Raw genomic sequence first — 27,855 nt, 5'->3', positions numbered from 1 at the left:
GCACTCCAAAAGTCGTATCAAAAGGATAAATTTGTTCACCCATCAGTGCAGAAGGATTTAGCGGCTCAATGCAGCCTTGGTCAAGCAATATAACACAGACATTTCATGTATTTATACAACCCACAGAGTGAGGAGATACCATCAGAATTTACATCTAATAAAAGTTAGAACGTATACGTGAACGATCAACTAGTCAAATCGCCATATACAGTCAATAGTGTCAGTGTTAGGGTATATTCACACGGCTATTTTCGGCCGAAAAATCGGAAGCAGAACGCCCCCAAACATCTGCCCATCAATTTCAACAGGAAAAATGGCGTTCTGTTGACTGTATATGGCGATTTGACTAGTTGATCGTTCACTTATACGTTCTAACTTTTATTAGATGTAAATTCTGATGGTAACTCCTCACTCTGTGGGTTGTATAAATACATGAAATGTCTGTGTTATATTGCTTGACCAAGGCTGCATTGAGCCGCTAAATCCTTCTGCACTGATGGGTGAATAAATGTATCCACTTTGAGTGCTGCCTCTTTCCCTATTTTTGTGCTGAGTGCATCAGTTGTCAGGTAGGTCCATAAGAGAAAGATGGTAGCCTGCTCCTCTGAAGATCCCAGAGTCTTCGCTAAGGTTTCTTTACATCAGTATAAAATAACGATGTTGGCTACAAAGTCCTTGGCCACCCTAAACGTCCTGATATAAAAGGTCATATTTTGGAATGTCCTTTGGGTCTATTGGACTTCGTACAATAAGTTTTCCACGCATTGCTCCCCTGTAAATGACTTCAATGAGATCAATAAAATCCTGTTTGGTCTTGAAACTTCCCACGAATTTGGTATGATCTGGGGACCTAGAAAACAAATAGTTACATTAGTGCCCTAATATAAGCGATGACCATAACCCACTATGACCATTGTAATCCCCTCTGTGTAACCGCACCACACGGCACCTTTTCTAGTTACCATTCAGGCACTTTGTAGAATTTGCTAGACTACTGATGAATACAATAAAATATCCCATAGGCTGGTTTCACATGGCCGTAATAAAGCTGCATTAGGGCATATGTGAACTGCAGCCCAAATACCCCGACTGTTTTGTCCTGTTACTTTTTTTTATTTTATTTTTTTAAAGCGTGGCAGGAGCTGCATAAAAGTGAATAAAGTCACAAATGTTTGTGCAAAACAAGTGAGTTTTTTTTTATGCTACTAAGGTAAAAAGGTAAAGATTCCCGCCTTTGTATGTAGTGCTTTTCATATTTTACTATATTTTTTGATCTAAAAAAAAAAGCCAAGAAAAACACCAACAAAAATGCCAGAAAAAAATTCAGTAAAATGCTGTGTGTGAATACAGCCTAAGGCCACTTTCACACAGTAGTATTTTGATCGGTATTTGCAAGCCAAAACCAGGAGTGGATTCACAAGAGTCAAGAGGTGCAAATCTTTCTATTATACTTTTTCGCTGTTTATGTTCCACTCCTGGTTTTGGGTTACGAATACTGATACAAAATACTGAGCTAAATACTGCCGTGTAAAAGTGGCCTAAGGCTGGATTCACACACGGCATTTTTCATGGCCTTTTTTTAATGACGTTTGTTATTGCAGTTTTAGGCGCGGCCAGATGTTACATTAAAGTCATGTACAAAATGACACTAAATTAAAAACGCCACGTTTTTAGAAGAGGTTTTTTTGGTGCAGTTTAAATTGCCAGAAAATGTGTGTGTGAAGGAGGCCTAAATGAACTTACTATATGACATCCTTGGAGCTGATCGGGTAGAGAAGTGCTTAGAGATTTAAATTGTGCTTATCTCTAAGGATATATTCAGGTGACCTTGAACAAGTTTTTTTAGACATAGTTTTTATGGTTAAGGCCAGGATCACCTATGCAGTTTTTGGCTCAGTTTTTTTTTTTTTAGCCCAACACAGCAATGCACACAAAAGAATGGAGCGCATTAGACTTTTCTTCCTTTTGGAATGAGGTTTTGCCGGAGAAGCTTGGCTTTCACTTCTGTTTACTGTATTCGATTACAATGAAGTTATATGTGTATTTCTTATTTTTAAAAAAACAAAAACAGTAAAATTCCACATTACCCATAATCCACTTTCATATGTTGCCCATTGAAGAAAAAGACAGTAGATGGGATATAACTGATATCAAAGTATTGTCGGTAGACAGGGACTTTATCCACATCAACAAGATAAATAGCAGCCATTTTACTCAGGTCATGTGATGTCTTTGCAAGCTGAAAAGACAGGAACAGAGCGCATTTAAAGTCACATGTATTGAAAGTGTCCAAAATATGCCGGAGAAACTTTCCAAACAGAGGGGGGGTTTTTATCAACCTTCCTACAACAGTTTTCTGATGTGAAAAGAAAAACCCAAAGTTGCAATTAGTGTTGAAAATGTAGACTTTTGGCCACTTTACGCTGTCCTCGCCACTTTGGGGAAAGAGGGGGCAAGCAACAGCTGCACGACAAATTTTATTATAATTTAAACTAGAAAAATGGCATAAATCGTTTAGGAAATAGGAGGTGGCGTAGATTTCCCTTTGTGGGACATAGTAAGGTAGGGGCCTGTGCCGGGCCTCATACCCGATCATTGGACAATAATATTAAAGAAATGTAAAAAATAAATATATGTATGCTCACCTCACCACTCCGCTTCTCCACTCCGGGTCCCATCAGACGTGGTATGTGACGCAGCACTCAGGATGCTGACAGTGCTTGGCGTCAGGACGCGGTCTGTAGCGAGAACCTGTGGGGACCCGTTGGGGAGAATTGAAGGGGTGCGGTGAGGCGAGCATAATTTTTTTCATTTTATGTCCGGTGGGGGGGGGGGGGGGTCATAAATTACAACTGTGGTGCAGGCCAGTGGAAAGATGTTACACACTTCATAAATCTGTCGCATCTTACTCCAGGCGTAGAAAGCGAAGACTGGCGTATGAAGCACCCGTCTTAGTACATCTGCCGCATAATGTATGAAGTTTAGAAAACACACACTTACAATATCATCAAGCTGCAGACAGACCGAGTCATCATCTCTTCCAAACCGGAGAACCAAGACCACCTCAGCTGTTGTCTTTATCGCGTGATCTACGTCACGTTTACTGCTCAGTTTTGGCAAAAGAAAACTCATGATCTTTGAGGTTTAGCTTGAGATGGTTCCTAAAAGAGAAAGCAGCACAAACATTAATAAAATAACAAATCTGGTCTGTTATTACATAGAAGTTTTATCTGAAAGGGATTCTCCATCTAGAAGGATACATCTAACCCAGCAGTGGCGGGTTCATGCAGTAACTTAAAGAGGCTCGGTCACCAGATTATCAAATCCCTATCTCCTATTGCATGTGATCGGCGCTGCAATGTAGATAACAGTAACGTTTTTTTTTTTAAAAAAAACGTTAATTTTTGGCCAAGTTATGAGCTATTTTATATTTATGCAAATGAGCTTTGAAATGGACAACTGTGCGTGTTTTTTTTCGTATGTCCAACTGAGCGTGTATTGTGTTTTTAACTGGGCGTGTTTACTTGTTTTACTAACTGGGCGTTGTGAATAGAAGTGTATGATGCTGACGAATCAGTGACCAATCAGCATCATGCACTCCTCTCCATTCATTTACACAGCACATAGTGTTCTTATTAGAACGATGTGCAGCCACATACACAAGTGTCCTGATAATGAATACACATGACCATCCAGCCTGGACGTCATGTGTACTCAGAATCCTGACACTTCTGAATCTTTTCTGTGAGATTCCAGCAAGCCACGCGTAAACTCGCGAGATTACGATGTAAACAAGATTTCGTTTCCCTTGCTGGAAATCTCACAGAAAAGATTCAGAAGTGTCAGGATTCTGAGTACACATGACGTCCAGGCTGGATGGTCATGTGTATTCATTATCAGGACACTTGTGTATGTGGCTGCACATCGTTCTAGTAAGAACACTATGTGCTGTGTAAATGAATGGAGAGGAGTGTATGACGCTGACTGGTCACCGATTGGTCAGCGTCATACAAGTAAACACGCCCAGTTAAAAACACAATACACGCCCAGTTGGACATACGAAAAAAAAAACACGCCCAGTTGTCCATTTAAAACCTCATTTGCATATATATAAAACAGCTCATAACTTGGCCAAAAATGAACGTTTTAAAAAAAAACAAAAAACACATTACCGTTATCAACATTGCAGCGCCGATCACATGCAATAGGAGATAGGGATTTGAGAATCTGGTGACAGAGCCTCTTTAAGCAATGTTTACAGCCACAAAGATAGTAATAATTCTTTCTTCCCGGCTGCATACAGTATAAGCTGCGGGGACCAGGCACACCAGACTAAAGCGGCACTGACGTCACCACTGCAGTGTTCAACTGCTGATGAAATCTGGTTACAATGACATATTTACAAGGAATGTTAAGAAAACCCATTTGCGTAAATGTAGAAGTACGAGACTATATATACCTTCCGCCATTTGAAGATTTTAAAAAATAAAATAAAAATAATAATGTAACTCGTGTTATGTGGTGTATCCTGAGCTCTGGTATAAGGTATATAGTGACTTTACATATAGGACTATACTGCTTGTATTATGTGGTGTATACTGCGCACTGGTATAAGGTATATAGTGACTTTACATATAGGACTATACTGCTTGTATTATGTGGTGTATATGGAGCACTGGTATAAGGTATATAGTGACTTTACATATAGGACTATACTGCTTGTATTATGTGGTGTATACTGAGCACTAGTATAAGGTATATAGTGACTTTACATATAGGACTATACTGCTTGTATTGTGGTGTATACTGAGCACTAGTATAAGGTATATAGTGACTTTACATATAGGACTATACTGCTTGTATTATGTGGTGTATATGGAGCACTGGTATAAGGTATATAGTGACTTTACATATAGGACTATACTGCTTGTATTATGTGGTGTATACTGAGCACTGGTATAAGGTATATAGTGACTTTACATATAGGACTATACTGCTTGTATTATGTGGTGTATACTGCGCACTGGTATAAGGTATATAGTGACTTTACATATAGGACTATACTGCTTGTATTATGTGGTGTATACTGAGCTCTGGTATAAGGTATATAGTGACTTTACATATAGGACTATACTGCTTGTATTATGTGGTGTATACTGAGCACTGGTATAAGGTATATAGTGACTACATATAGGACTATACTGCTTGTATATGTGGTGTATACTGCGCACTGGTATAAGGTATATAGTGACTTTACATATAGGACTATACTACTTGTATTATGTGGTGTATACTGAGCACTGGTATAAGGTATATAGTGACTTTACATATAGGACTATACTGCTTGTATTATGTGGTGTATACTGAGCACTGGTATAAGGTAGTGACTTTACATATAGGACTATACTGCTTGTATTATGTGATGTATACTGAGCACTGGTATAAGGTATATAGTGACTTTACATATAGGACTATACTGATTGTATTATGTGGTGTATACTGAGTTCTGGTATAAGGTATATAGTGACTTTACATATAGGACTATACTGCTTGTATTATGTGGTGTATACTGAGCTCTGGTATAATGTATATAGTGACTTTACATATAGGACTATACTGCTTGTATTATGTGGTGTATACTGAGCACTAGTATAAGGTATATAGTGACTTTACATATAGGACTATACTGCTTGTATTATGTGGTGTATACTGAGCACTAGTATAAGGTATATAGTGACTTTACATATAGGACTATACTGCTTGTATTATGTGGTGTATATGGAGCACTGGTATAAGGTATATAGTGGCTTTACATATAGGACTATACTGCTTGTATTATGTGGTGTATACTGAGCACTGGTATAAGGTATATAGTGGCTTTACATATAGGACTATACTGCTTGTATTATGTGGTGTATACTGAGCACTGGTATAAGGTATATAGTGGCTTTACATATAGGACTATACTGCTTGTATTATGTGGTGTATACTGAGCACTGGTATAAGGTATATAGTGACTTTACATATAGGACTATACTAATTGTATTGTGGTGTATACTGAGTTCTGGTATAAGGTATATAGTGACTTTACATATAGGACTATACTGCTTGTATTATGTGGTGTATACTGAGCTCTGGTATAAGGTATATAGTGACTTTACATATAGGACTATACTGCTTGTATTATGTGGTGTATACTGAGCTCTGGTATAAGGTATATAGTGACTTTACATATAGGACTATACTGCTTGTATTATGTGGTGTATACTGAGCACTAGTATAAGGTATATAGTGACTTTACATATAGGACTATACTGCTTGTATTATGTGGTGTATACTGAGCACTAGTATAAGGTATATAGTGACTTTACATATAGGACTATACTGCTTGTATTGTGGTGTATACTGAGCACTAGTATAAGGTATATAGTGACTTTACATATAGGACTATACTGCTTGTATTATGTGGTGTATATGGAGCACTGGTATAAGGTATATAGTGGCTTTACATATAGGACTATACTGCTTGTATTATGTGGTGTATACTGAGCACTGGTATAAGGTATATAGTGGCTTTACATATAGGACTATACTGCTTGTATTATATGTGGTGTATACTGAGCACTGGTATAAGGTATATAGTGGCTTTACATATAGGACTATACTGCTTGTATTATGTGGTGTATATGGAGCACTGGTATAAGGTATATAGTGACTTTACATATAGGACTATACTGCTTGTATTATGTGGTGTATACTGAGCTCTGGTATAAGGTATATAGTGACTTTACATATAGGACTATACTGCTTGTATTATGTGGTGTATATGGAGCACTGGTATAAGGTATATAGTGACTTTACATATAGGACTATACTGCTTGTATTATGTGGTGTATACTGAGCACTGGTATAAGGTATATAGTGACTTTATATATAGGACTATACTGCTTGTATTATGTGGTGTATACTGAGCTCTGGTATAAGGTATATAGTGACTTTACATATAGGACTATACTGCTTGTATTATGTGGTGTATACTGAGCTCTGGTATAAGGTATATAGTGACTTTACATATAGGACTATACTGCTTGTATTATGTGGTGTATACTGAGCACTGGTATATAGTGACTTTACATATAGGACTATACTGCTTGTATTATGTGGTGTATACTGAGCACTGGTATAAGGTATATAGTGACTTTACATATAGGACTATACTGCTTGTATTATGTGGTGTATATGGAGCACTGGTATAAGGTATATAGTGACTTTACATATAGGACTATACTGCTTGTATTATGTGGTGTATACTGAGCACTGGTATAAGGTATATAGTGACTTTATATATAGGACTATACTGCTTGTATTATGTGGTGTATACTGAGCTCTGGTATAAGGTATATAGTGACTTTACATATAGGACTATACTGCTTGTATTATGTGGTGTATACTGAGCTCTGGTATAAGGTATATAGTGACTTTACATATAGGACTATACTGCTTGTATTATGTGGTGTATACTGAGCTCTGGTATAAGGTATATAGTGACTTTACATATAGGACTATACTGCTTGTATTATGTGGTGTATACTGAGCACTGGTATAAGGTATATAGTGACTTTACATATAGGACTATACTGCTTGTATTATGTGGTGTATACTGAGCACTGGTATAAGGTATATAGTGGCTTTACATATAGGACTATACTGCTTGTATTATGTGGTGTATATGGAGCACTGGTATAAGGTATATAGTGACTTTACATACAGGACTATACTGCTTGTATTATGTGGTGTATACTGAGCACTGGTATAAGGTATATAGTGACTTTACATATAGGACTATACTGCTTGTATTATGTGGTGTATACTGAGCACTGGTATAAGGTATATAGTGACTTTACATATAGGACTATACTGCTTGTATTATGTGGTGTATACTGAGCACTGGTATAAGGTATATAGTGGCTTTACATATAGGACTATACTGCTTGTATTATGTGGTGTATATGGAGCACTGGTATAAGGTATATAGTGGCTTTACATATAGGACTATACTGCTTGTATTATGTGGTGTATACTGAGCACTGGTATAAGGTATATAGTGGCTTTACATATAGGACTATACTGCTTGTATTATGTGGCGTATACTGAGCACTGGTATATAGTGACTTTACATATAGGATTATACTGCTTGTATTATGTGGTGTATACTGAGCTCTGGTATAAGGCATATAGTGACTTTACATATAGGACTATACTGCTTGTATTATGTGGTGTATACTGAGCTCTGGTATAAGGTATATAGTGACTTTACATACAGGACTATACTGCTTGTATTATGTGGTGTATACTGAGCACTGGTATAAGGTATATAGTGACTTTACATACAGGACTATACTGCTTGTATTATGTGGTGTATACTGAGCACTGGTATAAGGTATATAGTGACTTTACATATAGGACTATACTGCTTGTATTATGTGGTGTATACTGAGCACTGGTATAAGGTATATAGTGACTTTACATATAGGACTATACTGCTTGTATTATGTGGTGTATACTGAGCACTGGTATAAGGTATATAGTGGCTTTACATATAGGACTATACTGCTTGTATTATGTGGTGTATATGGAGCACTGGTATAAGGTATATAGTGGCTTTACATATAGGACTATACTGCTTGTATTATGTGGTGTATACTGAGCACTGGTATAAGGTATATAGTGGCTTTACATATAGGACTATACTGCTTGTATTATGTGGCGTATACTGAGCACTGGTATATAGTGACTTTACATATAGGATTATACTGCTTGTATTATGTGGTGTATACTGAGCTCTGGTATAAGGCATATAGTGACTTTACATATAGGACTATACTGCTTGTATTATGTGGTGTATACTGAGCTCTGGTATAAGGTATATAGTGACTTTACATATAGGACTATACTGCTTGTATTATGTGGTGTATACTGAGCACTAGTATAAGGTATATAGTGACTTTACATATAGGACTATACTGCTTGTATTATGTGGTGTATACTGAGCACTAGTATAAGGTATATAGTGACTTTACATATAGGACTATACTGCTTGTATTATGTGGTGTATACTGAGCACTAGTATAAGGTATATAGTGACTTTACATATAGGACTATACTGCTTGTATTATGTGGTGTATACTGAGCACTAGTATAAGGTATATAGTGGCTTTACTTATAGGACTATACTGCTTGTATTATGTGGTGTATATGGAGCACTGGTATAAGGTATATAGTGGCTTTACTTATAGGACTATACTGCTTGTATTATGTGGTGTATACTGAGCACTGGTATAAGGTATATAGTGGCTTTACATATAGGACTATACTGCTTGTATTATGTGGTGTATACTGAGCACTGGTATAAGGTATATAGTGGCTTTACATATAGGACTATACTGCTTGTATTATGTGGTGTATATGGAGCACTGGTATAAGGTATATAGTGGCTTTACATATAGGACTATACTGCTTGTATTATGTGGTGTATACTGAGCACTGGTATAAGGTATATAGTGGCTTTACATATAGGACTATACTGCTTGTATTATGTGGTGTATACTGAGCACTGGTATAAGGTATATAGTGGCTTTACATATAGGACTATACTGCTTGTATTATGTGGTGTATATGGAGCACTGGTATAAGGTATATAGTGACTTTACATATAGGACTATACTGCTTGTATTATGTGGTGTATACTGAGCTCTGGTATAAGGTATATAGTGACTTTACATATAGGACTATACTGCTTGTATTATGTGGTGTATACTGAGCTCTGGTATAAGGTATATAGTGACTTTACATATAGGACTATACTGCTTGTATTATGTGGTGTATACGGAGCACTGGTATAAGGTATATAGTGACTTTACATATAGGACTATACTGCTTGTATTATGTGGTGTATACTGAGCACTGGTATAAGGTATATAGTGGCTTTACATATAGGACTATACTGCTTGTATTATGTAGTGTATACTGAGCTCTGGTATAAGGTATATAGTGGCTTTACATATAGGACTATACTGCTTGTATTATGTGGTGTATATGGAGCACTGGTATAAGGTATATAGTGACTTTACATATAGGACTATACTGCTTGTATTATGTGGTGTATACTGAGCACTGGTATAAGGTATATAGTGACTTTACATATAGGACTATACTGCTTGTATTATGTGGTGTATACTGAGCACTGGTATAAGGTATATAGTGACTTTACATATAGGACTATACTGCTTGTATTATGTGGTGTATACTGAGCACTGGTATAAGGTATATAGTGGCTTTACATATAGGACTATACTGCTTGTATTATGTGGTGTATATGGAGCACTGGTATAAGGTATATAGTGGCTTTACATATAGGACTATACTGCTTGTATTATGTGGTGTATACTGAGCACTGGTATAAGGTATATAGTGGCTTTACATATAGGACTATACTGCTTGTATTATGTGGCGTATACTGAGCACTGGTATATAGTGACTTTACATATAGGATTATACTGCTTGTATTATGTGGTGTATACTGAGCTCTGGTATAAGGCATATAGTGACTTTACATATAGGACTATACTGCTTGTATTATGTGGTGTATACTGAGCTCTGGTATAAGGTATATAGTGACTTTACATATAGGACTATACTGCTTGTATTATGTGGTGTATACTGAGCACTGGTATAAGGTATATAGTGGCTTTACATATAGGACTATACTGCTTGTATTATGTGGTGTATATGGAGCACTGGTATAAGGTATATAGTGACTTTACATATAGGACTATACTGCTTGTATTATGTGGTGTATACTGAGCACTGGTATAAGGTATATAGTGACTTTACATATAGGACTATACTGCTTGTATTATGTGGTGTATACTGAGCACTGGTATAAGGTATATAGTGACTTTACATATAGGACTATACTGCTTGTATTATGTGGTGTATACTGAGCACTGGTATAAGGTATATAGTGGCTTTACATATAGGACTATACTGCTTGTATTATGTGGTGTATATGGAGCACTGGTATAAGGTATATAGTGGCTTTACATATAGGACTATACTGCTTGTATTATGTGGTGTATACTGAGCACTGGTATAAGGTATATAGTGGCTTTACATATAGGACTATACTGCTTGTATTATGTGGCGTATACTGAGCACTGGTATATAGTGACTTTACATATAGGATTATACTGCTTGTATTATGTGGTGTATACTGAGCACTAGTATAAGGTATATAGTGACTTTACATATAGGACTATACTGCTTGTATTATGTGGTGTATATGGAGCACTGGTATAAGGTATATAGTGGCTTTACATATAGGACTATACTGCTTGTATTATGTGGTGTATACTGAGCACTGGTATAAGGTATATAGTGGCTTTACATATAGGACTATACTGCTTGTATTATGTGGTGTATACTGAGCACTGGTATAAGGTATATAGTGGCTTTACATATAGGACTATACTGCTTGTATTATGTGGTGTATACTGAGCACTGGTATAAGGTATATAGTGACTTTACATATAGGACTATACTAATTGTATTGTGGTGTATACTGAGTTCTGGTATAAGGTATATAGTGACTTTACATATAGGACTATACTGCTTGTATTATGTGGTGTATACTGAGCTCTGGTATAAGGTATATAGTGACTTTACATATAGGACTATACTGCTTGTATTATGTGGTGTATACTGAGCTCTGGTATAAGGTATATAGTGACTTTACATATAGGACTATACTGCTTGTATTATGTGGTGTATACTGAGCACTAGTATAAGGTATATAGTGACTTTACATATAGGACTATACTGCTTGTATTATGTGGTGTATACTGAGCACTAGTATAAGGTATATAGTGACTTTACATATAGGACTATACTGCTTGTATTGTGGTGTATACTGAGCACTAGTATAAGGTATATAGTGACTTTACATATAGGACTATACTGCTTGTATTATGTGGTGTATATGGAGCACTGGTATAAGGTATATAGTGGCTTTACATATAGGACTATACTGCTTGTATTATGTGGTGTATATGGAGCACTGGTATAAGGTATATAGTGACTTTACATATAGGACTATACTGCTTGTATTATGTGGTGTATACTGAGCTCTGGTATAAGGTATATAGTGACTTTACATATAGGACTATACTGCTTGTATTATGTGGTGTATACTGAGCTCTGGTATAAGGTATATAGTGACTTTACATATAGGACTATACTGCTTGTATTATGTGGTGTATACTGAGCACTGGTATAAGGTATATAGTGACTTTACATATAGGACTATACTGCTTGTATTATGTGGTGTATACTGAGCACTGGTATAAGGTATATAGTGGCTTTACATATAGGACTATACTGCTTGTATTATGTGGTGTATATGGAGCACTGGTATAAGGTATATAGTGACTTTACATACAGGACTATACTGCTTGTATTATGTGGTGTATACTGAGCACTGGTATAAGGTATATAGTGACTTTACATATAGGACTATACTGCTTGTATTATGTGGTGTATACTGAGCACTGGTATAAGGTATATAGTGACTTTACATATAGGACTATACTGCTTGTATTATGTGGTGTATACTGAGCACTGGTATAAGGTATATAGTGGCTTTACATATAGGACTATACTGCTTGTATTATGTGGTGTATATGGAGCACTGGTATAAGGTATATAGTGGCTTTACATATAGGACTATACTGCTTGTATTATGTGGTGTATACTGAGCACTGGTATAAGGTATATAGTGGCTTTACATATAGGACTATACTGCTTGTATTATGTGGCGTATACTGAGCACTGGTATATAGTGACTTTACATATAGGATTATACTGCTTGTATTATGTGGTGTATACTGAGCTCTGGTATAAGGCATATAGTGACTTTACATATAGGACTATACTGCTTGTATTATGTGGTGTATACTGAGCTCTGGTATAAGGTATATAGTGACTTTACATATAGGACTATACTGCTTGTATTATGTGGTGTATACTGAGCTCTGGTATAAGGTATATAGTGACTTTACATATAGGACTATACTGCTTGTATTATGTGGTGTATACTGAGCACTAGTATAAGGTATATAGTGACTTTACATATAGGACTATACTGCTTGTATTATGTGGTGTATACTGAGCACTAGTATAAGGTATATAGTGACTTTACATATAGGACTATACTGCTTGTATTATGTGGTGTATACTGAGCACTAGTATAAGGTATATAGTGACTTTACATATAGGACTATACTGCTTGTATTATGTGGTGTATATGGAGCACTGGTATAAGGTATATAGTGGCTTTACTTATAGGACTATACTGCTTGTATTATGTGGTGTATACTGAGCACTGGTATAAGGTATATAGTGGCTTTACATATAGGACTATACTGCTTGTATTATGTGGTGTATACTGAGCACTGGTATAAGGTATATAGTGGCTTTACATATAGGACTATACTGCTTGTATTATGTGGTATATATGGAGCACTGGTATAAGGTATATAGTGACTTTACATATAGGACTATACTGCTTGTATTATGTGGTGTATATGGAGCACTGGTATAAGGTATATAGTGGCTTTACATATAGGACTATACTGCTTGTATTATGTGGTGTATACTGAGCACTGGTATAAGGTATATAGTGGCTTTACATATAGGACTATACTGCTTGTATTATGTGGTGTATACTGAGCACTGGTATAAGGTATATAGTGACTTTACATATAGGACTATACTGCTTGTATTATGTGGTGTATACTGAGCACTGGTATAAGGTATATAGTGACTTTACATATAGGACTATACTGCTTGTATTATGTGGTGTATATGGAGCACTGGTATAAGGTATATAGTGGCTTTACATATAGGACTATACTGCTTGTATTATGTGGTGTATACTGAGCACTGGTATAAGGTATATAGTGGCTTTACATATAGGACTATACTGCTTGTATTATGTGGTGTATACTGAGCACTGGTATAAGGTATATAGTGACTTTACATATAGGACTATACTGCTTGTATTATGTGGTGTATACTGAGCACTGGTATAAGGTATATAGTGACTTTACATATAGGACTATACTGCTTGTATTATGTGGTGTATACTGAGCACTGGTATAAGGTATATAGTGACTTTACATATAGGACTATACTGCTTGTATTATGTGGTGTATACTGAGCACTGGTATAAGGTATATAGTGGCTTTACATATAGGACTATACTGCTTGTATTATGTGGTGTATATGGAGCACTGGTATAAGGTATATAGTGGCTTTACATATAGGACTATACTGCTTGTATTATGTGGTGTATACTGAGCACTGGTATAAGGTATATAGTGGCTTTACATATAGGACTATACTGCTTGTATTATGTGGCGTATACTGAGCACTGGTATATAGTGACTTTACATATAGGATTATACTGCTTGTATTATGTGGTGTATACTGAGCTCTGGTATAAGGCATATAGTGACTTTACATATAGGACTATACTGCTTGTATTATGTGGTGTATACTGAGCTCTGGTATAAGGTATATAGTGACTTTACATATAGGACTATACTGCTTGTATTATGTGGTGTATACTGAGCACTGGTATAAGGTATATAGTGGCTTTACATATAGGACTATACTGCTTGTATTATGTGGTGTATATGGAGCACTGGTATAAGGTATATAGTGACTTTACATATAGGACTATACTGCTTGTATTATGTGGTGTATACTGAGCACTGGTATAAGGTATATAGTGACTTTACATATAGGACTATACTGCTTGTATTATGTGGTGTATACTGAGCACTGGTATAAGGTATATAGTGACTTTACATATAGGACTATACTGCTTGTATTATGTGGTGTATACTGAGCACTGGTATAAGGTATATAGTGGCTTTACATATAGGACTATACTGCTTGTATTATGTGGTGTATATGGAGCACTGGTATAAGGTATATAGTGGCTTTACATATAGGACTATACTGCTTGTATTATGTGGTGTATACTGAGCACTGGTATAAGGTATATAGTGGCTTTACATATAGGACTATACTGCTTGTATTATGTGGCGTATACTGAGCACTGGTATATAGTGACTTTACATATAGGACTATACTGCTTGTATTATGTGGTGTATATGGAGCACTGGTATAAGGTATATAGTGACTTTACATATAGGACTATACTGCTTGTATTATGTGGTGTATACTGAGCACTGGTATAAGGTATATAGTGGCTTTACATATAGGATTATACTGCTTGTATTATGTGGTGTATACTGAGCACTGGTATAAGGTATATAGTGGCTTTACATATAGGACTATACTGCTTGTATTATGTGGCGTATACTGAGCACTGGTATATAGTGACTTTACATATAGGATTATACTGCTTGTATTATGTGGTGTATACTGAGCTCTGGTATAAGGCATATAGTGACTTTACATATAGGACTATACTGCTTGTATTATGTGGTGTATACTGAGCTCTGGTATAAGGTATATAGTGACTTTACATATAGGACTATACTGCTTGTATTATGTGGTGTATACTGAGCACTGGTATAAGGTATATAGTGGCTTTACATATAGGACTATACTGCTTGTATTATGTGGTGTATATGGAGCACTGGTATAAGGTATATAGTGACTTTACATATAGGACTATACTGCTTGTATTATGTGGTGTATACTGAGCACTGGTATAAGGTATATAGTGACTTTACATATAGGACTATACTGCTTGTATTATGTGGTGTATACTGAGCACTGGTATAAGGTATATAGTGACTTTACATATAGGACTATACTGCTTGTATTATGTGGTGTATACTGAGCACTGGTATAAGGTATATAGTGACTTTATATATAGGACTATACTGCTTGTATTATGTGGTGTATACTGAGCTCTGGTATAAGGTATATAGTGACTTTACATATAGGACTATACTGCTTGTATTATGTGGTGTATACTGAGCTCTGGTATAAGGTATATAGTGACTTTACATATAGGACTATACTGCTTGTATTATGTGGTGTATACTGAGCTCTGGTATAAGGTATATAGTGACTTTACATATAGGACTATACTGCTTGTATTATGTGGTGTATACTGAGCACTGGTATAAGGTATATAGTGACTTTACATATAGGACTATACTGCTTGTATTATGTGGTGTATACTGAGCACTGGTATAAGGTATATAGTGGCTTTACATATAGGACTATACTGCTTGTATTATGTGGTGTATATGGAGCACTGGTATAAGGTATATAGTGACTTTACATACAGGACTATACTGCTTGTATTATGTGGTGTATACTGAGCACTGGTATAAGGTATATAGTGACTTTACATATAGGACTATACTGCTTGTATTATGTGGTGTATACTGAGCACTGGTATAAGGTATATAGTGACTTTACATATAGGACTATACTGCTTGTATTATGTGGTGTATACTGAGCACTGGTATAAGGTATATAGTGGCTTTACATATAGGACTATACTGCTTGTATTATGTGGTGTATATGGAGCACTGGTATAAGGTATATAGTGGCTTTACATATAGGACTATACTGCTTGTATTATGTGGTGTATACTGAGCACTGGTATAAGGTATATAGTGGCTTTACATATAGGACTATACTGCTTGTATTATGTGGCGTATACTGAGCACTGGTATATAGTGACTTTACATATAGGATTATACTGCTTGTATTATGTGGTGTATACTGAGCTCTGGTATAAGGCATATAGTGACTTTACATATAGGACTATACTGCTTGTATTATGTGGTGTATACTGAGCTCTGGTATAAGGTATATAGTGACTTTACATACAGGACTATACTGCTTGTATTATGTGGTGTATACTGAGCACTGGTATAAGGTATATAGTGACTTTACATACAGGACTATACTGCTTGTATTATGTGGTGTATACTGAGCACTGGTATAAGGTATATAGTGACTTTACATATAGGACTATACTGCTTGTATTATGTGGTGTATACTGAGCACTGGTATAAGGTATATAGTGACTTTACATATAGGACTATACTGCTTGTATTATGTGGTGTATACTGAGCACTGGTATAAGGTATATAGTGGCTTTACATATAGGACTATACTGCTTGTATTATGTGGTGTATATGGAGCACTGGTATAAGGTATATAGTGGCTTTACATATAGGACTATACTGCTTGTATTATGTGGTGTATACTGAGCACTGGTATAAGGTATATAGTGGCTTTACATATAGGACTATACTGCTTGTATTATGTGGCGTATACTGAGCACTGGTATATAGTGACTTTACATATAGGATTATACTGCTTGTATTATGTGGTGTATACTGAGCTCTGGTATAAGGCATATAGTGACTTTACATATAGGACTATACTGCTTGTATTATGTGGTGTATACTGAGCTCTGGTATAAGGTATATAGTGACTTTACATATAGGACTATACTGCTTGTATTATGTGGTGTATACTGAGCACTAGTATAAGGTATATAGTGACTTTACATATAGGACTATACTGCTTGTATTATGTGGTGTATACTGAGCACTAGTATAAGGTATATAGTGACTTTACATATAGGACTATACTGCTTGTATTATGTGGTGTATACTGAGCACTAGTATAAGGTATATAGTGACTTTACATATAGGACTATACTGCTTGTATTATGTGGTGTATACTGAGCACTAGTATAAGGTATATAGTGGCTTTACTTATAGGACTATACTGCTTGTATTATGTGGTGTATATGGAGCACTGGTATAAGGTATATAGTGGCTTTACTTATAGGACTATACTGCTTGTATTATGTGGTGTATACTGAGCACTGGTATAAGGTATATAGTGGCTTTACATATAGGACTATACTGCTTGTATTATGTGGTGTATACTGAGCACTGGTATAAGGTATATAGTGGCTTTACATATAGGACTATACTGCTTGTATTATGTGGTGTATATGGAGCACTGGTATAAGGTATATAGTGGCTTTACATATAGGACTATACTGCTTGTATTATGTGGTGTATACTGAGCACTGGTATAAGGTATATAGTGGCTTTACATATAGGACTATACTGCTTGTATTATGTGGTGTATACTGAGCACTGGTATAAGGTATATAGTGGCTTTACATATAGGACTATACTGCTTGTATTATGTGGTGTATATGGAGCACTGGTATAAGGTATATAGTGACTTTACATATAGGACTATACTGCTTGTATTATGTGGTGTATACTGAGCTCTGGTATAAGGTATATAGTGACTTTACATATAGGACTATACTGCTTGTATTATGTGGTGTATACTGAGCTCTGGTATAAGGTATATAGTGACTTTACATATAGGACTATACTGCTTGTATTATGTGGTGTATACTGAGCACTGGTATAAGGTATATAGTGACTTTACATATAGGACTATACTGCTTGTATTATGTGGTGTATACTGAGCACTGGTATAAGGTATATAGTGGCTTTACATATAGGACTATACTGCTTGTATTATGTAGTGTATACTGAGCTCTGGTATAAGGTATATAGTGGCTTTACATATAGGACTATACTGCTTGTATTATGTGGTGTATATGGAGCACTGGTATAAGGTATATAGTGACTTTACATATAGGACTATACTGCTTGTATTATGTGGTGTATACTGAGCACTGGTATAAGGTATATAGTGACTTTACATATAGGACTATACTGCTTGTATTATGTGGTGTATACTGAGCACTGGTATAAGGTATATAGTGACTTTACATATAGGACTATACTGCTTGTATTATGTGGTGTATACTGAGCACTGGTATAAGGTATATAGTGGCTTTACATATAGGACTATACTGCTTGTATTATGTGGTGTATATGGAGCACTGGTATAAGGTATATAGTGGCTTTACATATAGGACTATACTGCTTGTATTATGTGGTGTATACTGAGAACTGGTATAAGGTATATAGTGGCTTTACATATAGGACTATACTGCTTGTATTATGTGGCGTATACTGAGCACTGGTATATAGTGACTTTACATATAGGATTATACTGCTTGTATTATGTGGTGTATACTGAGCTCTGGTATAAGGCATATAGTGACTTTACATATAGGACTATACTGCTTGTATTATGTGGTGTATACTGAGCTCTGGTATAAGGTATATAGTGACTTTACATATAGGACTATACTGCTTGTATTATGTGGTGTATACTGAGCACTGGTATAAGGTATATAGTGGCTTTACATATAGGACTATACTGCTTGTATTATGTGGTGTATATGGAGCACTGGTATAAGGTATATAGTGACTTTACATATAGGACTATACTGCTTGTATTATGTGGTGTATACTGAGCACTGGTATAAGGTATATAGTGACTTTACATATAGGACTATACTGCTTGTATTATGTGGTGTATACTGAGCACTGGTATAAGGTATATAGTGACTTTACATATAGGACTATACTGCTTGTATTATGTGGTGTATACTGAGCACTGGTATAAGGTATATAGTGGCTTTACATATAGGACTATACTGCTTGTATTATGTGGCGTATACTGAGCACTGGTATATAGTGACTTTACATATAGGATTATACTGCTTGTATTATGTGGTGTATACTGAGCACTAGTATAAGGTATATAGTGACTTTACATATAGGACTATACTGCTTGTATTATGTGGTGTATATGGAGCACTGGTATAAGGTATATAGTGGCTTTACATATAGGACTATACTGCTTGTATTATGTGGTGTATACTGAGCACTGGTATAAGGTATATAGTGGCTTTACATATAGGACTATACTGCTTGTATTATGTGGTGTATACTGAGCACTGGTATAAGGTATATAGTGGCTTTACATATAGGACTATACTGCTTGTATTATGTGGTGTATACTGAGCACTGGTATAAGGTATATAGTGACTTTACATATAGGACTATACTAATTGTATTGTGGTGTATACTGAGTTCTGGTATAAGGTATATAGTGACTTTACATATAGGACTATACTGCTTGTATTATGTGGTGTATACTGAGCTCTGGTATAAGGTATATAGTGACTTTACATATAGGACTATACTGCTTGTATTATGTGGTGTATACTGAGCTCTGGTATAAGGTATATAGTGACTTTACATATAGGACTATACTGCTTGTATTATGTGGTGTATACTGAGCACTAGTATAAGGTATATAGTGACTTTACATATAGGACTATACTGCTTGTATTATGTGGTGTATACTGAGCACTAGTATAAGGTATATAGTGACTTTACATATAGGACTATACTGCTTGTATTGTGGTGTATACTGAGCACTAGTATAAGGTATATAGTGACTTTACATATAGGACTATACTGCTTGTATTATGTGGTGTATATGGAGCACTGGTATAAGGTATATAGTGGCTTTACATATAGGACTATACTGCTTGTATTATGTGGTGTATATGGAGCACTGGTATAAGGTATATAGTGACTTTACATATAGGACTATACTGCTTGTATTATGTGGTGTATACTGAGCTCTGGTATAAGGTATATAGTGACTTTACATATAGGACTATACTGCTTGTATTATGTGGTGTATACTGAGCTCTGGTATAAGGTATATAGTGACTTTACATATAGGACTATACTGCTTGTATTATGTGGTGTATACTGAGCACTGGTATAAGGTATATAGTGACTTTACATATAGGACTATACTGCTTGTATTATGTGGTGTATACTGAGCACTGGTATAAGGTATATAGTGGCTTTACATATAGGACTATACTGCTTGTATTATGTGGTGTATATGGAGCACTGGTATAAGGTATATAGTGACTTTACATACAGGACTATACTGCTTGTATTATGTGGTGTATACTGAGCACTGGTATAAGGTATATAGTGACTTTACATATAGGACTATACTGCTTGTATTATGTGGTGTATACTGAGCACTGGAATAAGGTATATAGTGACTTTACATATAGGACTATACTGCTTGTATTATGTGGTGTATACTGAGCACTGGTATAAGGTATATAGTGGCTTTACATATAGGACTATACTGCTTGTATTATGTGGTGTATATGGAGCACTGGTATAAGGTATATAGTGGCTTTACATATAGGACTATACTGCTTGTATTATGTGGTGTATACTGAGCACTGGTATAAGGTATATAGTGGCTTTACATATAGGACTATACTGCTTGTATTATGTGGCGTATACTGAGCACTGGTATATAGTGACTTTACATATAGGATTATACTGCTTGTATTATGTGGTGTATACTGAGCTCTGGTATAAGGCATATAGTGACTTTACATATAGGACTATACTGCTTGTATTATGTGGTGTATACTGAGCTCTGGTATAAGGTATATAGTGACTTTACATATAGGACTATACTGCTTGTATTATGTGGTGTATACTGAGCTCTGGTATAAGGTATATAGTGACTTTACATATAGGACTATACTGCTTGTATTATGTGGTGTATACTGAGCACTAGTATAAGGTATATAGTGACTTTACATATAGGACTATACTGCTTGTATTATGTGGTGTATACTGAGCACTAGTATAAGGTATATAGTGACTTTACATATAGGACTATACTGCTTGTATTATGTGGTGTATACTGAGCACTAGTATAAGGTATATAGTGACTTTACATATAGGACTATACTGCTTGTATTATGTGGTGTATATGGAGCACTGGTATAAGGTATATAGTGGCTTTACTTATAGGACTATACTGCTTGTATTATGTGGTGTATACTGAGCACTGGTATAAGGTATATAGTGGCTTTACATATAGGACTATACTGCTTGTATTATGTGGTGTATACTGAGCACTGGTATAAGGTATATAGTGGCTTTACATATAGGACTATACTGCTTGTATTATGTGGTGTATATGGAGCACTGGTATAAGGTATATAGTGACTTTACATATAGGACTATACTGCTTGTATTATGTGGTGTATATGGAGCACTGGTATAAGGTATATAGTGGCTTTACATATAGGACTATACTGCTTGTATTATGTGGTGTATACTGAGCACTGGTATAAGGTATATAGTGGCTTTACATATAGGACTATACTGCTTGTATTATGTGGTGTATACTGAGCACTGGTATAAGGTATATAGTGACTTTACATATAGGACTATACTGCTTGTATTATGTGGTGTATACTGAGCACTGGTATAAGGTATATAGTGACTTTACATATAGGACTATACTGCTTGTATTATGTGGTGTATATGGAGCACTGGTATAAGGTATATAGTGGCTTTACATATAGGACTATACTGCTTGTATTATGTGGTGTATACTGAGCACTGGTATAAGGTATATAGTGGCTTTACATATAGGACTATACTGCTTGTATTATGTGGTGTATACTGAGCACTGGTATAAGGTATATAGTGACTTTACATATAGGACTATACTGCTTGTATTATGTGGTGTATACTGAGCACTGGTATAAGGTATATAGTGACTTTACATATAGGACTATACTGCTTGTATTATGTGGTGTATACTGAGCACTGGTATAAGGTATATAGTGACTTTACATATAGGACTATACTGCTTGTATTATGTGGTGTATACTGAGCACTGGTATAAGGTATATAGTGGCTTTACATATAGGACTATACTGCTTGTATTATGTGGTGTATATGGAGCACTGGTATAAGGTATATAGTGGCTTTACATATAGGACTATACTGCTTGTATTATGTGGTGTATACTGAGCACTGGTATAAGGTATATAGTGGCTTTACATATAGGACTATACTGCTTGTATTATGTGGCGTATACTGAGCACTGGTATATAGTGACTTTACATATAGGATTATACTGCTTGTATTATGTGGTGTATACTGAGCTCTGGTATAAGGCATATAGTGACTTTACATATAGGACTATACTGCTTGTATTATGTGGTGTATACTGAGCTCTGGTATAAGGTATATAGTGACTTTACATATAGGACTATACTGCTTGTATTATGTGGTGTATACTGAGCACTGGTATAAGGTATATAGTGGCTTTACATATAGGACTATACTGCTTGTATTATGTGGTGTATATGGAGCACTGGTATAAGGTATATAGTGACTTTACATATAGGACTATACTGCTTGTATTATGTGGTGTATACTGAGCACTGGTATAAGGTATATAGTGACTTTACATATAGGACTATACTGCTTGTATTATGTGGTGTATACTGAGCACTGGTATAAGGTATATAGTGACTTTACATATAGGACTATACTGCTTGTATTATGTGGTGTATACTGAGCACTGGTATAAGGTATATAGTGGCTTTACATATAGGACTATACTGCTTGTATTATGTGGTGTATATGGAGCACTGGTATAAGGTATATAGTGGCTTTACATATAGGACTATACTGCTTGTATTATGTGGTGTATACTGAGCACTGGTATAAGGTATATAGTGGCTTTACATATAGGACTATACTGCTTGTATTATGTGGCGTATACTGAGCACTGGTATATAGTGACTTTACATATAGGACTATACTGCTTGTATTATGTGGTGTATATGGAGCACTGGTATAAGGTATATAGTGACTTTACATATAGGACTATACTGCTTGTATTATGTGGTGTATACTGAGCACTGGTATAAGGTATATAGTGGCTTTACATATAGGATTATACTGCTTGTATTATGTGGTGTATACTGAGCACTGGTATAAGGTATATAGTGGCTTTACATATAGGACTATACTGCTTGTATTATGTGGCGTATACTGAGCACTGGTATATAGTGACTTTACATATAGGATTATACTGCTTGTATTATGTGGTGTATACTGAGCTCTGGTATAAGGCATATAGTGACTTTACATATAGGACTATACTGCTTGTATTATGTGGTGTATACTGAGCTCTGGTATAAGGTATATAGTGACTTTACATATAGGACTATACTGCTTGTATTATGTGGTGTATACTGAGCACTGGTATAAGGTATATAGTGGCTTTACATATAGGACTATACTGCTTGTATTATGTGGTGTATATGGAGCACTGGTATAAGGTATATAGTGACTTTACATATAGGACTATACTGCTTGTATTATGTGGTGTATACTGAGCACTGGTATAAGGTATATAGTGACTTTACATATAGGACTATACTGCTTGTATTATGTGGTGTATACTGAGCACTGGTATAAGGTATATAGTGACTTTACATATAGGACTATACTGCTTGTATTATGTGGTGTATACTGAGCACTGGTATAAGGTATATAGTGGCTTTACATATAGGACTATACTGCTTGTATTATGTGGTGTATATGGAGCACTGGTATAAGGTATATAGTGACTTTACATACAGGACTATACTGCTTGTATTATGTGGTGTATATGGAGCACTGGTATAAGGTATATAGTGACTTTACATACAGGACTATACTGCTTGTATTATGTGGTGTATACTGAGCACTGGTATAAGGCATATAGTGACTTTACATATAGGACTATACTGCTTGTATTATGTGGTGTATACTGAGCACTGGTATAAGGTATATAGTGGCTTTACATATAGGACTATACTGCTTGTATTATGTGGTGTATACTGAGCACTGGTATAAGGTATATAGTGACTTTACATATAGGACTATACTAATTGTATTGTGGTGTATACTGAGTTCTGGTATAAGGTATATAGTGACTTTACATATAGGACTATACTGCTTGTATTATGTGGTGTATACTGAGCTCTGGTATAAGGTATATAGTGACTTTACATATAGGACTATACTGCTTGTATTATGTGGTGTATACTGAGCTCTGGTATAAGGTATATAGTGACTTTACATATAGGACTATACTGCTTGTATTATGTGGTGTATACTGAGCACTAGTATAAGGTATATAGTGACTTTACATATAGGACTATACTGCTTGTATTATGTGGTGTATACTGAGCACTAGTATAAGGTATATAGTGACTTTACATATAGGACTATACTGCTTGTATTGTGGTGTATACTGAGCACTAGTATAAGGTATATAGTGACTTTACATATAGGACTATACTGCTTGTATTATGTGGTGTATATGGAGCACTGGTATAAGGTATATAGTGGCTTTACATATAGGACTATACTGCTTGTATTATGTGGTGTATATGGAGCACTGGTATAAGGTATATAGTGACTTTACATATAGGACTATACTGCTTGTATTATGTGGTGTATACTGAGCTCTGGTATAAGGTATATAGTGACTTTACATATAGGACTATACTGCTTGTATTATGTGGTGTATACTGAGCTCTGGTATAAGGTATATAGTGACTTTACATATAGGACTATACTGCTTGTATTATGTGGTGTATACTGAGCACTAGTATAAGGTATATAGTGACTTTACATATAGGACTATACTGCTTGTATTATGTGGTGTATACTGAGCACTAGTATAAGGTATATAGTGACTTTACATATAGGACTATACTGCTTGTATTGTGGTGTATACTGAGCACTAGTATAAGGTATATAGTGACTTTACATATAGGACTATACTGCTTGTATTATGTGGTGTATATGGAGCACTGGTATAAGGTATATAGTGGCTTTACATATAGGACTATACTGCTTGTATTATGTGGTGTATATGGAGCACTGGTATAAGGTATATAGTGACTTTACATATAGGACTATACTGCTTGTATTATGTGGTGTATACTGAGCTCTGGTATAAGGTATATAGTGACTTTACATATAGGACTATACTGCTTGTATTATGTGGTGTATACTGAGCACTGGTATAAGGTATATAGTGACTTTACATATAGGACTATACTAATTGTATTGTGGTGTATACTGAGTTCTGGTATAAGGTATATAGTGACTTTACATATAGGACTATACTGCTTGTATTATGTGGTGTATACTGAGCTCTGGTATAAGGTATATAGTGACTTTACATATAGGACTATACTGCTTGTATTATGTGGTGTATACTGAGCTCTGGTATAAGGTATATAGTGACTTTACATATAGGACTATACTGCTTGTATTATGTGGTGTATACTGAGCACTAGTATAAGGTATATAGTGACTTTACATATAGGACTATACTGCTTGTATTATGTGGTGTATACTGAGCACTAGTATAAGGTATATAGTGACTTTACATATAGGACTATACTGCTTGTATTGTGGTGTATACTGAGCACTAGTATAAGGTATATAGTGACTTTACATATAGGACTATACTGCTTGTATTATGTGGTGTATATGGAGCACTGGTATAAGGTATATAGTGGCTTTACATATAGGACTATACTGCTTGTATTATGTGGTGTATATGGAGCACTGGTATAAGGTATATAGTGACTTTACATATAGGACTATACTGCTTGTATTATGTGGTGTATACTGAGCTCTGGTATAAGGTATATAGTGACTTTACATATAGGACTATACTGCTTGTATTATGTGGTGTATACTGAGCTCTGGTATAAGGCATATAGTGACTTTACATATAGGACTATACTGCTTGTATTATGTGGTGTATATGGAGCACTGGTATAAGGTATATAGTGGCTTTACTTATAGGACTATACTGCTTGTATTATGTGGTGTATACTGAGCACTGGTATAAGGTATATAGTGGCTTTACATATAGGACTATACTGCTTGTATTATGTGGTGTATACTGAGCACTGGTATAAGGTATATAGTGGCTTTACATATAGGACTATACTGCTTGTATTATGTGGTGTATATGGAGCACTGGTATAAGGTATATAGTGACTTTACATATAGGACTATACTGCTTGTATTATGTGGTGTATATGGAGCACTGGTATAAGGTATATAGTGACTTTACATATAGGACTATACTGCTTGTATTATGTGGTGTATACTGAGCACTGGTATAAGGTATATAGTGGCTTTACATATAGGACTATACTGCTTGTATTATGTGGTGTATACTGAGCACTGGTATAAGGTATATAGTGACTTTACATATAGGACTATACTGCTTGTATTATGTGGTGTATACTGAGCACTGGTATAAGGTGTATATAGTGACTTTACATATAGGACTATACTGCTTGTATTATGTGGTGTATATGGAGCACTGGTATAAGGTATATAGTGGCTTTACATATAGGACTATACTGCTTGTATTATGTGGTGTATACTGAGCACTGGTATAAGGTATATAGTGGCTTTACATATAGGACTATACTGCTTGTATTATGTGGTGTATACTGAGCACTGGTATAAGGTATATAGTGACTTTACATATAGGACTATACTGCTTGTATTATGTGGTGTATACTGAGCACTGGTATAAGGTATATAGTGACTTTACATATAGGACTATACTGCTTGTATTATGTGGTGTATACTGAGCACTGGTATAAGGTATATAGTGACTTTACATATAGGACTATACTGCTTGTATTATGTGGTGTATACTGAGCACTGGTATAAGGTATATAGTGGCTTTACATATAGGACTATACTGCTTGTATTATGTGGTGTATATGGAGCACTGGTATAAGGTATATAGTGGCTTTACATATAGGACTATACTGCTTGTATTATGTGGTGTATACTGAGCACTGGTATAAGGTATATAGTGGCTTTACATATAGGACTATACTGCTTGTATTATGTGGCGTATACTGAGCACTGGTATATAGTGACT

The 27,855-nt window shown here is 35.5% G+C and overlaps 1 protein-coding gene across 7 annotated transcripts in view; it reads right to left on the bottom strand.

Moving 5' to 3' along the window:
* Window positions 1–466: 466 nt before the first annotated feature.
* Window positions 467–27,855, bottom strand: part of TXNL4B (thioredoxin like 4B) — a 46,973-nt gene continuing 19,584 nt past the window's right edge. For 6 of the 7 annotated variants that reach the window (XM_075852767.1, XM_075852766.1, XM_075852770.1 and 3 more), the window contains 3 exons: window positions 3,001–3,161; window positions 2,088–2,239; window positions 467–850 (listed from right to left, as the gene is read on the bottom strand). In XM_075852767.1, coding sequence (XP_075708882.1) covers window positions 685–850; window positions 2,088–2,239; window positions 3,001–3,132 — 450 coding nt within the window. In that variant the 5' untranslated portion in view covers window positions 3,133–3,161 and the 3' untranslated portion in view covers window positions 467–684. Of the gene's footprint in view, window positions 851–2,087; window positions 2,240–2,645; window positions 2,752–3,000; window positions 3,162–27,855 lie in introns of those variants that run through there. The other variant, XM_075852772.1, reaches the window with a different exon arrangement.

The sequence above is a fragment of the Rhinoderma darwinii genome, chromosome 2 (genome assembly GCF_050947455.1).
Source record: "Rhinoderma darwinii isolate aRhiDar2 chromosome 2, aRhiDar2.hap1, whole genome shotgun sequence".
Classification (NCBI taxonomy): domain Eukaryota; kingdom Metazoa; phylum Chordata; class Amphibia; order Anura; family Rhinodermatidae; genus Rhinoderma; species Rhinoderma darwinii.
This window is presented reverse-complemented; position numbering and strand designations above follow the sequence as displayed.